The sequence below is a fragment of the Mustelus asterias genome, chromosome 12 (assembly GCF_964213995.1).
Source record: "Mustelus asterias chromosome 12, sMusAst1.hap1.1, whole genome shotgun sequence".
In the NCBI taxonomy this organism is placed as follows: Eukaryota; Metazoa; Chordata; class Chondrichthyes; order Carcharhiniformes; family Triakidae; genus Mustelus; species Mustelus asterias.
This window is the reverse complement of record NC_135812.1, coordinates 14,503,812-14,518,016: the sequence shown is the minus strand read 5'-3', so window position 1 is coordinate 14,518,016 and position 14,205 is coordinate 14,503,812. Positions and strand designations below refer to the sequence as shown.

Here is a 14,205-nt window from a genome sequence, read left to right as displayed (position 1 = left end):
CTGCCACTAGATTGCCCCATATGCCCTCCATCTTGGGCAGGACCCTGAGAAGGGTGGCCGGTGCACTTGCCTGTTTCAGATGGAAGGCCACTTACTGTGTGTGAACTGTGGCTCCGTGATATACGCTGGACCCCAATCGATGTCTTGTGGTCCAGAGGAGCGACATCTTCACAGCTGGTACTCCCCACCCCCTCATACCCGTATTGGACGGCCTTATCCGAGTGTGCGGAAAGAGGGGCTGGGGTAAATCAAATTGTGTGCTCCCGCCTCCTGTGTAGCCTGGATTTCTTCCTTCTGCAGTCTCACTGTAACACCAGGCTGATTTCCTGCCCCTCCCCAAATGCCACACTGCCAGGGTGGCTGGGGGTGCGATCGAAGCCCGGGCCTTAAAATGACTCCGGTATTTAGAGGGAAACAAGCAGGCAGCAGGCCTAAGGCCTTAGGCCCGCTGACTGCTCTCCATGGCACGTAAACGTAAAATCAGACCCCTCTAGTGGCAGAACAGGGTGACTGCGGTAACTGTCTATCCATTTCTAGTTTCGTGAATCCGGAGGGTTTGACTATCAGGGATGGGAAGTTGGACTTCTTTGCATCTGGAAGCTGGTGGGGGGGGGGGGGTTTGGAGGCGAGAGGGGGTGGCGGCGATGGTGGAGGGGTTTGGGGATAAAGGACCACTTTCGAGGGACTTTATCCCAAGCACCGAGGACACCAGATATGGGTCTGGCCCAGTATTGGATGGGCTGAATTTTTCAGGTGTCCCCGGCATCTTTCCAAAACAGGCTCAAGGCCCCTTGCTAATGTAACACTGCTGATGAACTCGATAATGCTTTAGGCCTCTGCGTGCAGCCTGACCAATCGTCCTTGACCCGAGGAGATGTGGGGGCGACTGGACTTGGAATTCCCGTGGGCAGTAATGGTACATTCACAATTCTGTGGATGCGAAGACCTGCCCCGTATTCAGGGTTATTCAGGGTTATTCAGTGTTTTGTTGAACAGACAGGAGCCAAAAACGTAAAATGCAACATCAGAGCGGGGCTCCGTGCTCTGGAGCACAGAACACGTTTTCTGAACTCAGCTAAACAGCTCCTCCGGGTGCTCTGGTTTCCTCCCACAGGCCAGGTATGTGTGGGCTAGGTGGATTGGCCATGCTCAATTGCCCTTTAGTGTCAGGTGGACTAACAGAGTAAATACGTGGAGTTATGGGGATAGAACCTGGGTAGAATTGTTGTTGCTGCAGGCTCGATGGGCCAAAAGGCCTCCTTCTGCACTGGAGGAATTCTGTGATTCTACCATTGGCCACTAGAGTACTCTGGCCTGCAATTCTAGGCCTTGCCGTCTGTAATAAGTCCTCGGAGGCCGAAGTTCCTTCACCAAATCCCTTTATTTACAAGTCCGCCAACAGCATACAGAATGCTTTCAGTTAGTAGTCCACACTAGGAGTCCCAGAGGAACTGGCACACCTGGTTAAGTACAGAGCTAGAGGCTCCCTGATTGACCCATCAATTTGGTCCTTTATCAGGGAGTTCATATTCGAACAGGCCCACCTCAATTGCCTGATTAAAGTTATTACTCCCTCCCTCCCATTCCTGTGCCCATGGGAAGAGTGGAGTTTGGTGCCGGGGCTGAGGGCGCAGGTGGGGAATGGAAGCCATTACTGTCATCGTTGATGTGCTCCCTCCCACCCTGCAGAGTTCACAGAAAGGCCATCGTGGCGGCAGCCAGGAGTCCCAGGGGTCCCTCGAGCAGGAGCGGAAACTGAAGCAGTACCTGGAGGACGAGCGGATTGCACTTTTCCTGCAGAACGAAGAGTTCATGAAGGAGCTTCAGCGGAATCGCGAGTTCCTGCAGGCGCTGGAAAAGGGTGAGGCAACACACAAAACCGGGCAGGGGAAAGCTGTGACAGGAACATTTCCATTTTCCTTCCAATACTTCTTTTCCTTTCTCCTCTAAAGCTGGGACAGTGAGTCGGAGATCCCTCTGTAATCCGAGTGGCTGCTTCCCATGCAAGGATATATGGCGATGGCCTATTGGTATTATTGTATTAATCCAGAAACTCGGCTAATGTTCTAGGAACAAAAACAGAAAAATGCTGGAAAATCTCAGCAGGTCTGACAGCATCTGTGGGGAGAGAATAGAGCTAAAATGTTCTGGGGACCCGGGTTCGAATCCCACCACGACGGATTGTGGAATTTGAATTCAGTGAAAAAATGTCTGGAATTAAGAATCTAATGATGACCCTGAAACCATTGTCGATTGTTGTAAAAACCCATCTGGTTCACTAATGTCCTTTAGGGAAGGAAGTCTGCCGTCCTTACCTGGTCTGGCCTACATGTGACTCCAAAGGCACAGCAATGTGGTTGACTCTCAACTGCCCTCGGAAATGGCCTATCAAGCCATTCACTTCATGGGCAGCTGAGGATGGCCAATAAATGCTGTAAGAAGTCTCACAACACCAGGTTAAAGTCCAACAGGTTTATTTGGTAGCAAAAGCCACAAGCTTTCGGAGTGCTGCTCCTTCATCAGGTGAGTGGGAGTTCTGTTCACAAACAGGGCATATAAAGACACAGACTCGATTTACAAAATAATGGCTGGAACGCGAGTCTTTACAGGTAATCAAGTCTTAAAGGTACAGACAATGTCAGTGGAGAGAGGGTTAAGCACAGATTAAAGAGATGTGTATTGTCTCCAGCCAGAACAGTTAGTGAGATTTTGCAAAATCTGACTATATTTGGAGTCAACCATATTTTGCAAAATCTCACTAACTGTTCTGGCTGGAGACAGCATTTGTAGCCCATCCCTAATTGCCCTTGAACTGAGTGGCTTACTAGGCCACGCCAGAGTTGGTTTAGAGTCAGCCACATTGCTGTGGCTCTGGAGTCACATGTAGGCCAGACCAGGTAAGGACGGCAGATTTCCTTCCCCAAAGGGCAGAGCTCCCCCTTGTGAACCAGATGGGTTCTTCCGACAATCATTTCGTGGTCATCGTTAGAATTTTAATTCCAGATTATTTTTAAAGTCTTGAATTGAAATATCACCACGTGCCATGGCGGGATTCGAACCTGGGTGGGATGACCCTGGGGTCTGCTGGATTACTGGTCCAGCGTTAATACCACTGCGCCACTGTCTCCTGTTGTAACTTGTTGCTTTTTCTCTTCTTCCAGATCGACTAAAGTATGAGTTAAAAAAATCGAAGTCTGACAGTGCGACTGAATCCTTACCCTCGGAGGACATTAGTTTGCCGTCAGCGGTTCCAGGTAAATACAACCATGAAAATCCCGCTCGGAGTGACTCATGAGGTATAGTGTTTGCTACTATTAGACTTTAGTGATTTACACAGACTGCCTAATGAGATCTATTCAGCCCCTAATGATTTATCACTTGCCTCTCTGTCTGATAAATTTGACAACGTTACACTACATGGTGATGAGCCACTTGTTTCGGTGTCTCTGGCTGTTCACAAGATAATCACTGCCGTGCGATGTGGGTTAATAATAACTTCAGACATAGCTGAGTTCATAGAATCCCGACAGTGCAGAAGGAGGCCATTCGGCCCATCGAGTCTGCACCTACAACAATCCCACCCAGGCCCTATCCCCGTAACCCCACATATTTACCCCGCTAATCCGTCTAACCTATGCATCCCAGGACATTAAAGGGAATTTAGCATGGTCAATCAACCTAATCCACACATCTTTGGACTGTGGGAGGAAAGCAGAGCATCCGGAGGAAACCCACGCAGACACGGGGAGAACGTGCAAACTCCACACAGACAGTGACCCAAGTCGGGAATCGAACCTGGGTCCTTGGCGCTGTGAGGCAGCAGTGCTAACCACTGTGCCACCGTGTCGTTCGTTGGCAGCAAGTGAGTGCTACCTGGTAGCTGAGTGGTACTGAGCCATACCTGGCAGCAAAGTCGATACGACCTCATCCTGCCCGATTTTCAGTGAGGCAAGGTGGGAAGATCAGGCGGGAGGAGAAAAATCAGGTTCGCGCCCGGTCTTTCTCCTCCCCCGATCTTCCTGGCGCTGTTCTGCCGGTGAAACTGGCTTCACGCTGAGAAAGGGGCCGATTTAAATCATTAACAAATCCCAGGCGCTATTGTCCAGGCTCACTTACCTGCACCACCTCAATGGCCGAGGTTCTCCCCAATGAGAATCATGTATGGTCCCCACCAATGGGGGCCAGACGTGATGGCCTTGGCAGGGGGTATCAGAGGCCATTGAAGCCCCCAGGTGGTCAGGGGCAGGGCTGGGCAGTGCCCATGGGATACCCTGGCACTGCCTGTGAGGCACCCTAGCACTGACCACCAGATACCATCTCCCAGGAGACCTCCCAACTTGGAGATTGGGGCACATGCGCAGTGGCGCTCCCAGAGCTCAGCAGCTGACTTCATCGGCGACCTAAGGCTCCACCCCGCCCCCTGCTGGCGAGAATCACATCCTGTCACTCTTTCTGCACTAAGTGCCATAAGATTGCATATTCAAACTCGTCCTAAAAACAAGTCTGAAACTCTCCTGTTTTCTCACTTGTTTGGCACTTAGAATATCTTTTGTAAAATTCCACGCTGAGGATCGATTCCTGGGTTTGCGTTGTGCTTGGACATTAATTGAGAACGGGACTGGGTTTGATCTGGGTGCACTATCTGCTTGAAAACCAGCTTCTCTGTCACAAGAAGAATGGGAACTTGGGATGAGGTGCCAGAGAGCAAGTGGCACCCACTGAAACATAGAAGATAGGTGCAGGAGGAGGCCATTCGGCCCTTCGAGCCTGCTCCGCCATTCATCACGATCATGGCTGATCGTCCAACTCAATAGCCTAATCCTGCTTTCTCCCCATAATCTTTGACCCCATTCACCCCAAGTGCTATATCCAGCCGCCTCTTGAATGCATTCAATGTTTTGGCATCAACTACTTCCTGTGGTAATGAATTCCACAGGCTCACCACTCTTTGGGTGAAGAAATGTCTCCTCACCTCCGTCCTAAATGGTCTACCCCGAATCCTCAGACCGTGACCCCTGGTTCTGGACTCCCCCGCCATCGGGAACATCCTCCCTGTACCCCAATGTGAATCACCGCCATGTAACTGCCTAAATAATTTTTTTTTAAACTGTACCGGCCTCTACTACCACCGTTGGCAGATCGTTCCAGACACTCGCCACCCTCTGTGTGAAATAATTGCCCCTCTGGACCCTTTTGTATCTCTCCCCTCTCACCTTAAACCATACCCTCTAGTTTTAGTCTCCCCTACCTTTGGGAAAAGATGTTGACTATCTACCTTATCTATGCCCCTCATTATTTTAGGGAGATCATCCCCAAGCCTCTATTCTCATGCCTGGTTGCTTGTGGCACTGGCTTCAAGAAGCGTTTGCTCCACGGCCCTCCCTTTGAAACTGAAGGGTGCGGCACAGGCCTAACTGGTGGAATTCCCCCAGTGCTCTTATGCGTCTGGTCCAGGTCTCGCTGCAGCACAGGAGTGTGGTGACTGCTGCTGCTCTGTGCGCTGGGCCTTTTGTTGACTTGCGGAGGTCTTTGCGGTCAAGCACTCGCTGCGGTAGTTCGGAGAAGGGCGAGATGGTGAGGCTGATCCAGGTATTGGATCTTCTCATCAATGCCAGCTTGTTGAGGGAGGTGGCTGCCAGGGTACAGGAAGCCTGTCCTCCAGCACATATGTGAGGCTGACCATGCTTATCCCTCAACCAACATCACTTTAAAAAGGCAGATTAACTGATAAAGTTAAAGTAAAGTAAAGTTTATTTATTAGTGTTACAAGTAGGCTTACATTAACACTGCAATGAAGTTACTATGAAAATCCCCTAGTCGCCCACACTGCGGCACCTGTTCGGGTACACTGAGGGAGAATTTAGCATGGCCAATTCACCCAAGCCAGCATGTCTTTGGGCTGTGGGAGGAAACTGGAGCACCCGGAGGAAACCCACGCAGACATGAGGAGAATGTGCAGACTCTACACAGGCAGTGACCCAAGGCTGGAATCGAACCCGGGTCCCTGGCGCTGTGAGGCAGCAGTGCTAACCACTGTGCCACCGTGCTGCCCCTTATCACATTGCTGTTTATGTGAACTTGCTGCATGCAAATTGCTGCATTTCCACAATGATACGCACAATACACATTTTTATTCATAATGTTGGTAAACTAACTGAAGACGGGGCAGGCGAAAATAAGGGGAACTTCCAGGTTGTCAAATTTTATCTTCAATTTCTTCACATTCACCCGATAAACCCAAGGATTCACCTAAAGAAATAAAACTCACTTCCCGACTCCCCAAAGCCTGCCCACCATCTACAAGGCACAAGTCGGGGGTGTGATGGAATACTCCCCACTTGCCTGGATTAGTGCAGCTCCAACACTGAAGGAGCTCATTACCATCCAGGACAAAGCAGCCCCCTTGATCCACACGCCATCCTCCATCTTCAACATTCACTCCCTCCATCGCTGGCACGCAGTGGCAGCTGTGCATGGGGACACAACCACTTGAAAGTTCCCCTCCTGGTTAGACCATTTTGACTTGGAACTCCATCATTGTAACATGGACGTTGGAGCAGGAGGAGGCTATTCAGACCTTTGAGCCTGCTCCGCCATTCGGTATGATCATGGCTAACCATCCAACAGCATAGCCTGATCCTCCTTCCTGCCAATATCCTTTGATTCCTTTCGCTCCCAAGAGTTATATCCAGCTCCTCCTTGAAAACATACACGCCGGAATTCTAATGCCCTGCTCACCACGGAATCGGGATGAGAAAAATATCAGCCATGATTGAATGGCGGAGCAGACTCGATGGGCCGAGTGGCCTAATTCTGCTCCTATGTCTTATGGTCTTATGGAGCGGCCGAAGGGCAGAGAACAGAACTGTCCGCTGTCCTCGGGCGGGAATTTCTGGTCTCGCTCGAGTGAGGCCGTAAAGTCCCACCCACAATGTTTTGGCCTCAACTGCATTACCATTCCTTCACTGTCACTGCATCAAAAACCTGGAACTCCTTCCCTAACAAAACGGTGGCTTCATCATATAGAATCTCTAAAGTTTATTTATTAGTCACAAGTCGGCTTACATTCACACTGCAATGAAATTCCCCCAGTCGTCACATTCTGGCGCCTGTTCGGGTACACTGAGGGAGCATGTAGCATGACCAATGCACCTAACTAGCACGTCTTTGGACTGTGGAAGGAAACCGGAGCACCCGGAGGAAACCCATGCACACACGGGGAGAATGTGCAAACTCCACATGGACAGTGACCCAAGCCAGGAATCGAACCCGGGTTCCTGGTGTTGTGGGGCAGCAGTGCTAACCATTGTGCCACTGTGCTGCCCTACAGTACAGAAGGAGGCCACTTGGCCCATCGAGCCTGCACTGACAACAATCCCACCCAGGCCTTAACCCCAAGTCCCCCTGAAACTAAGGGGCAATTTAGCATGGCCAATCCACCTAATCTGCATCTCTTTGGAGTGTGAGAGGAAACCGGAGCACCCGGAGGAAACCCACGCAGACACGGGGAGAACGTGCAAACTCCACACAGACAGTGACCCGAGACTGGAATTGAACCCGGGACTGCAGCGATTCAGGAAGGTGGCTCATCACTCACTTCTCAAGGGCAATTGGGGTATATTCACATCTCATGAATGAATATAAAAATCTCCAATGACTGTCTAGACCCAGTCATTACAGAATAATGACATTGACAGTGATGGAATGAATCACGTTAATGACTGGGGCCATGGATGACTACGTTCCGTTGATGTAGAAATATAAAGCTGTGATGAGAAAACGTTTGAAAGCAGTTGTTAACCCTTTTCTCTCCGGTTTGTCGCAGTTGATTCTGGCGTCTCCGGTGCGGCTGAAGCAAGCAGCGTAGTTTTTGACGATGCCATGTTCAGGGACAAGCTGAAACACATGGGCAAATGTGAGTCCACCTCAAATCATTACCTAAACTTTCGCAACTCAGAAACAGGCCACTCGGCCCAACTGCTCCATGCTCAGGGTTTAAGCTCCATACCACTTCATAGAATCATAAAATCATAGAATCCCTACAGTGCAGGAGGAGACCATTTGGCCTGCACCAACAACAATCTCACCCAGGCCCTGTCTCCGTAACCCCACATATTTACCCTGCTGATCCCCCTGACACTAAAGGGCAACTTAGCATGGCCAATGAACCTAACCCACACATCTTTGGAGTGTGGGAGGAAACTGGAGCACCCGGAGGAAACCCACGCAGACACAGGGAGAACGTGCAAACTCCACACAGTCACCCAAGGACGGAATTACTTCCTCCCACCATATTATATCTCACCCTGTCAACATATTCCTTTCCCCCTCATGTTCTTATTTGACTTCCCCTAAAGTTCAAGATGGCACCGGAGCGAGGCGACTTCTTGTGAGTTGTCCCCCGCATAGCCTCTAATTCTATCTTTTACACTTGTTCTATGCTCTTAAAACTCTAACTCTTTTAAACTCTACAACAAAGCTTTATATTGAGTTGATCTTTCTCTACACCCTAGCTATGACTGTAACACTATATTCTGCACCCTCTTCTTTCCTTCTCCCCTATGTAGTCTACAAACGGTATGCTTTGTCTGTATAGCGCACAAGAAAAAGTACTTTTCACAGTATCCCAATACATAGTGGCAATAATAAATCAAATCAAATCAAAAATGAATCAGGATCAGAGGTTACACAAACCATGGTCATATTTATTGGGACTTAAAGGATGAAGGATGAATGGATCAAAGATTTCAAGGTATTCCGAGTGTATGGAGTTAGGTCGTAGTCACGATGTGGAGATGCCGGTGTTGGACTGGGGTAAACACAGTAAGGAGTCTAACAACACCAGGTTAAAGTCCAACAGGACCCTGTTGGATTTTAACCTGGTGTTGTTAGACTCCTTACTGTTAGGTCGTAGAATAGCCATGGTTTCATTGAGTTGGGGGATAGGTTTGAGGGGCTAAATGGCCTAATTGTGTTCCTTTGTCACTAGTAATACCCCATGGAGTTGATAAATAGAGACAAGACCCAAGTTGTTTCTTTAGGTGAAGTGGGCCACAAGTTGGGGATAGTTGGAGAGCACACACAGCCGTAATTTAACACTCATTAAAAAGTCATGCACTCTTTCCATATTTCATACAATTATGCAATAATTAATGGTTACATTGGAAAATTGATTGTAATTTATGAAGCAGAGATGTTGGGTGGGTGAGCGTATCGGTGTTATTCTGTTATACAGATTGAGGAGCTGGGGGATGCCATACTGAGGTGCTACAACACCACCACAGGCAGGAGGATGTAATTACAGCATGACCTGTTGAGAAATTATGATACTGTGTGAGTTAATGCTGGTGCATGAATGTTGAAGAAAGATGTTTAATTCGCAAGTTCACCAATTCGAGTGAAAGGGAAAGAAAAGGAAAAAGCAGGACCTCAAAGGTAATCATCTCAGGATTGCTCCCAGTGCCATGTTCTATTCAGAGTAGGAATGTCAGTGTAGCTAAGATGAATACGTGGCTTGAGGGATGGTGCAAGTGGGAGGGATTCAAATTCCTGGGACATTGGAACTAGTTCTGGCGAAGGTAGGACCAGTACAAATCGGATGGTCTGCACCTGGGCAGGGACCAGGGAGTGGCACGGGCTTGGAGGGCCGAAGGGCCTGTTCCTGTGCTGTATTGTTCTTTGTTCTTTGACTGGAACCAATGCCCTGGTGGAGTGTTTGTCAGTGCTGTTGGGGAGGGTTTAAACTAATATGTCAGGGGGATGGGAACCAATGCATGAACAAAGAACAAAGAAAATTACAGCACAGAAACAGGCCCTCCAAGCCTGCACAGACCATGCTGCTCAACTGAACTAAAGCCCCCTACCCTTCCGGGGACCATATCCCTCTATTCCCATCCTATTCATGTACTTGTCAAGACGTCCCTTAAAAGTCACTATCGTATCCACTTCCACTACCTCCCCCCGGCAGCGAGTTCCAGGCACCCACCACCCTCTGTGTAAAAAAACTTGCCTCGTACATCTCTTTAAACCTTGCCCCTCGCACTTTAAACCTGTGCCCCCGAGTAATTGACTCTTCTACCCTGGGAAAAAGCTTCTGACTATCCACTCTGTCCATGCCCCTCATAATCTTGTAGACTTCTATCAGGTCACCCCTCAACCTCTGTTATTCCAGCGAGAACAAACCAATCTCCAATCTCTCCTCATAGCTAATGTCCTCCATACCAGGCAACATCCTGGTAAATCTTTTCTGTACCCTCTCCAAAGCCTTCACATCTTTCTGGTAGTGTGGCGACCAGAATCCTTCTGGAAGTCAGAGGGAAGTAAAGTGGGGACAGAAACTAAAGGCAGTAAAGGAAAAAGTGGAAGGCAGAGAAACCAAAGACAAAAATCAAAAAGGGCCGCATTACATCATAATTCTAAGAGGGCAATAAATGCCAAAAAAACAAGCCTGAAGGCTGTGTGTCTCAATGCGAGGAGCGTTTGTAATAAGGTGGATGAATTAACTGCGCAGAGAGTCATTAATGGATATGATATAATTGGGATCACAGAGACCTGGCTCCAGGATGACCAGGGATGAGAACTCAACATCCAGGGGTATTCAATATTCAGGAAAGATAGACAGAAATGAAAGGGGGTGGGGTAGTGTTGCTGGTTAAAGAGATTAATGCAATAGTAAGGAAGGACATTAGCCTGGATGATGTGGAATCTGTATGGGTGAAGTTGTGGAACACCAAAGGATAAAAACACTAGTGCAAGTTGTTACAGACCACCAAACAGCAGTGGTGAGGTTGGGGTGGTATCAAGCAGGAAATTAGAGATGCGTGCAGTAAGGGTACAGCAGTTATTATGGGTGACTCAATCTACATATTGATTGGACTCGCCAAACTGGTAGCAATGAGATGGAGGAGGATTTCCTGGAATGTATAAGGGATGGTTTTCTCGACCAATATGTCGAGGAACCAACTAGAGAGCAGGCCATTCTAGACTGGGTATTGTGAAATGAAAGAAGATTCATTAGCAACCATGTGGAGCGAGATTCATTGGGGAAGAGTGATCATAAGATGGTAGAATTCTTCATTAAGATAGAGAGCGACATATTTAAGTCTGAGACTAGGGTCATGAACTTAAGGAAAGCTAACTTTGATGGTATGAGACATGCTTTGGCTGGGGTAAGCTGGCAAAGGATATGTGCGGAGTTGACAGTGGATAGGCAATGGCAGACATTTAACGAACACATGGATGAACTTCAACAACTGTACATCCCCGTCTGGCGTGAGAGTAAAACGGGGAAAGTGGCTAACAAGGGAAATCAGGGATAGTGTTAAAGCCAAAGGGGAGGCATAGAAATTGGCCCAAAAAGGCAGCAAATCTGAGGACTGGGAGAAATTTAAAATCCAGCAGAGGAGGACAAAGGGTTTAATTCAGAAGGGGAAAATAGAATACGAGAATAAGCTTGAGGAAAACATAAAAACTGACTGCAAAAGCTCCTATAGATATAGAAGAAAAAACTGGTGAAGACAAATGTAGGTCCCTTACCGTTAGAATCATGTGAATTCATAATGTGCAACAAAGAGGTGGCAGAACAGCTGAACAAATACTTTGTCTTCACTAAGGAGGACATAAATAACCCTCCAAAAATACTAAGGAACAGACATTCCTACTCTGACTAGCATATGGCACTGGTAGCAATCTTGAGATTACTACCTTTGAGATCCTACTTTTTAATTTAACTCCTAACTCCCTAAATTCAGCTTGTAGGACCTCATTCTATTTTTTCCCTATATTGTTGGTGCCGATATGCACCACGACAGCTGTCTGTTCACCCTCCCCCTCCAGAATGCCCTGCAGCCGCTCTAAGACATCCTTGACCCTTGCACCAGGAAGGCAATATACCATCCTGGAGTCTCGTTTGCATCTGCAGACATGCTTGTCTATTCCTCTTACAATTGAATCCCCTCACTATAGCTCTGCCACTCTTTTTCCTGCCCTCCTGTGCAGCAGAGCCAGCCACAGTGCCATGAACCTGGCCGCTGCCACCTTCCTCTGGTGAGCCATCTCCCCCAACACTATCCAAAACGGTATATCTGTTTTGGAGGGAGCTGACCGCAGGGGACCCCTGCACTGCCTTCCTACTCTTCTTCTGTCTGGTGGTCACCCATTCCCTATCTCCTTCAGTCATTTTTATCTGCGCAGTGACCAACTCACTGAATGTGCTATCCATGACTTCCTCAGCATCGTGGATGCTCCAAAGTGAATCCATCTGCAGCTCCAGAGCCGTCAAGCGATCAAACAGGAACTGCAGTTGGATACACTTTCCTGTATGTGATGGAGCCAGGGACACCGGAAGGGTCCCTGAATTCCCACATCGTGCAAGAGGAGCATGACCCGGGTCTGGGATCTCCTGCCATGATTTAACCTTTGAGTTAACTTAACAACAACAACTACAATGCCAAGAGAGAAAAAAGAGAAGAAAGAAAAGAAAAACTACTTACCAGTCACCAGCCAATCACCTTACCTGCTGGCTGTGACATCAGGGTTCGATTTCTTTCTACATCTCTCTTGCCTTCGAGTCTCCCTCACAGATCCGCCTCTCTGCTCCTCCCAAAGGTGAGCCCCTCTTTCCCCTCAGCACTGAATTCCCACTCAGCTCCAAATTCCCGATACCCTCACTCTGGCTGAAATCTCACTCTGGCTGCAGTCTCTCTCCCACTGGTCGTGCACAAGCTCACGAGCCCCATTATACCTCATTTAACAGCATTTAACTTATTCAAGGGGTTTTTAACAATGAGACTAAAAGTACCAAGTGGAAATTCATGTCAGCTCTATTTCAATCTTTGGGGATTTCAGCAGGACATCCTGTGGAGGAGCAGGCAACCGCCACAGCTCCTGGGTTTCCGCAGTTAACTGCGAATGTGTAGACTCCGGAAGTCGCTTTCACCATTGTTGCATGTGCCAAATATGGGCCTTGCCCTTTCTAAACAGATGTTGAGAAACTGTGATACTGTATGAGTTAATGCTGGTGTATAAATGACGAAGAAAGATGTTTAATTCTCAAGTTCACCAATTCGAGTGAAGCCTTGCATCATGGGCCGTCTGGTCATTTTAAATGCCCACTTATATTTGATGTCCTGTTCGCTGAAATTGGGTAGGGTAGCAGGCGGGGCGCTGCAGTGGGCCTCAGCATCCCCGGCTTAGGGAAGGGAAAATCCTTCCATGTTTCCACTCCTGATCACTGTCCGCCGACGCCTGACAGAAATAATTCATGTGTGGAACACAGGCTGAGGAGATGTTCCGGGTTCAGCTGTGATGGCTCCTGGGCTGGGATAACTTGCCAATACCCACTGTTCTGCTTCTCATGAACCATGGGGAACTTGGATAGTGCAGGCAGGACACATTGAACTTTAGCCCAGCAGAGAATCAGTAGAAGAGGAGGGAAACCTTGTTTTGCATTCCTTTGGATACGATTCATTCATCCCTAAGTAAAGTCCAATAACATTTTTCTTACGGAAAGTCTGGATAGTCAGAAGCTTTTTTCCCAGGGCGGAAGAGTCCATTACTAAGGGGCATAGGTTTAAAGTGCGAGGGGCAAGGTTTAAAGGAGATGTACGAGGCAAGTTTTTTTACACAGAGGGTGGTGGGTGCCTGGAACTCGCTGCCGGGGGAGGTAGTGGAAGCAGATACGATAGTAGTTTTTAAGGGGCGTCTGGACAAATACATGAATAGGATGGGAATGGAGGGATATGGTCCCCAGAAAGGTAGAGGGTTTTGGTTCAGACGGGTAGCATGGTCGGTGCAGGCTTGGAGGGCCGAAGAGCCTGGTCCTGTGCTGTCGTTTTCTTTGTTCTGTGGCTTCAGAACAGGAAATGGCCATTTTTACCCTCAGTTGTATCTTCCTGCAGCCTGAAAATGCAGACCGCATGGTTTTGATTTGATTGATGTATTGCCACATGTCTTGGGATACAGTGAAAAGTATTGTTTCTTGCGCGCTATGCAGTCAAAGTATACCATTCATAGAGTACATAGGGGAGAAGGAAAGGAGAGGGAGCAGAATACAATGTTACAGTCATAGCTAGGGTGTAGAGAAAGATCAGCTTAATATAAGGTAGGTCCATTCAAAAGTCTGACAGCCGCAGGGAAGAAGCTGTTCTTGAGTCGGTTGGTACGTGACCTCAGACTTCTGTATCTTTTTCCCGAAGGAAGAAGGTG

At 48.3% G+C, this 14,205-nt stretch overlaps 2 protein-coding genes across 2 annotated transcripts in view; one reads left to right on the top strand and one right to left on the bottom strand.

Annotated features, from left to right (window-relative positions):
• srsf1b (serine and arginine rich splicing factor 1b) overlaps window positions 1–166 on the bottom strand; it is a 6,311-nt gene extending 6,145 nt beyond the window's left edge. Inside the window, 1 exon segment of the mRNA XM_078225888.1 lies at window positions 96–166. Within this exon segment, the coding sequence (XP_078082014.1) occupies window positions 96–166 (71 nt within the window).
• A 1,475-nt stretch (window positions 167–1,641) lies between these two features.
• Window positions 1,642–14,205, top strand: part of LOC144501835 (CUE domain-containing protein 1-like) — a 29,980-nt gene continuing 17,416 nt past the window's right edge. The window contains exons 1-3 of the mRNA XM_078225887.1: window positions 1,642–1,861; window positions 3,162–3,254; window positions 7,826–7,915. Of these exons, the coding sequence (XP_078082013.1) occupies window positions 1,642–1,861; window positions 3,162–3,254; window positions 7,826–7,915 (403 nt within the window). The remainder of the gene's footprint in view (window positions 1,862–3,161; window positions 3,255–7,825; window positions 7,916–14,205) is intronic.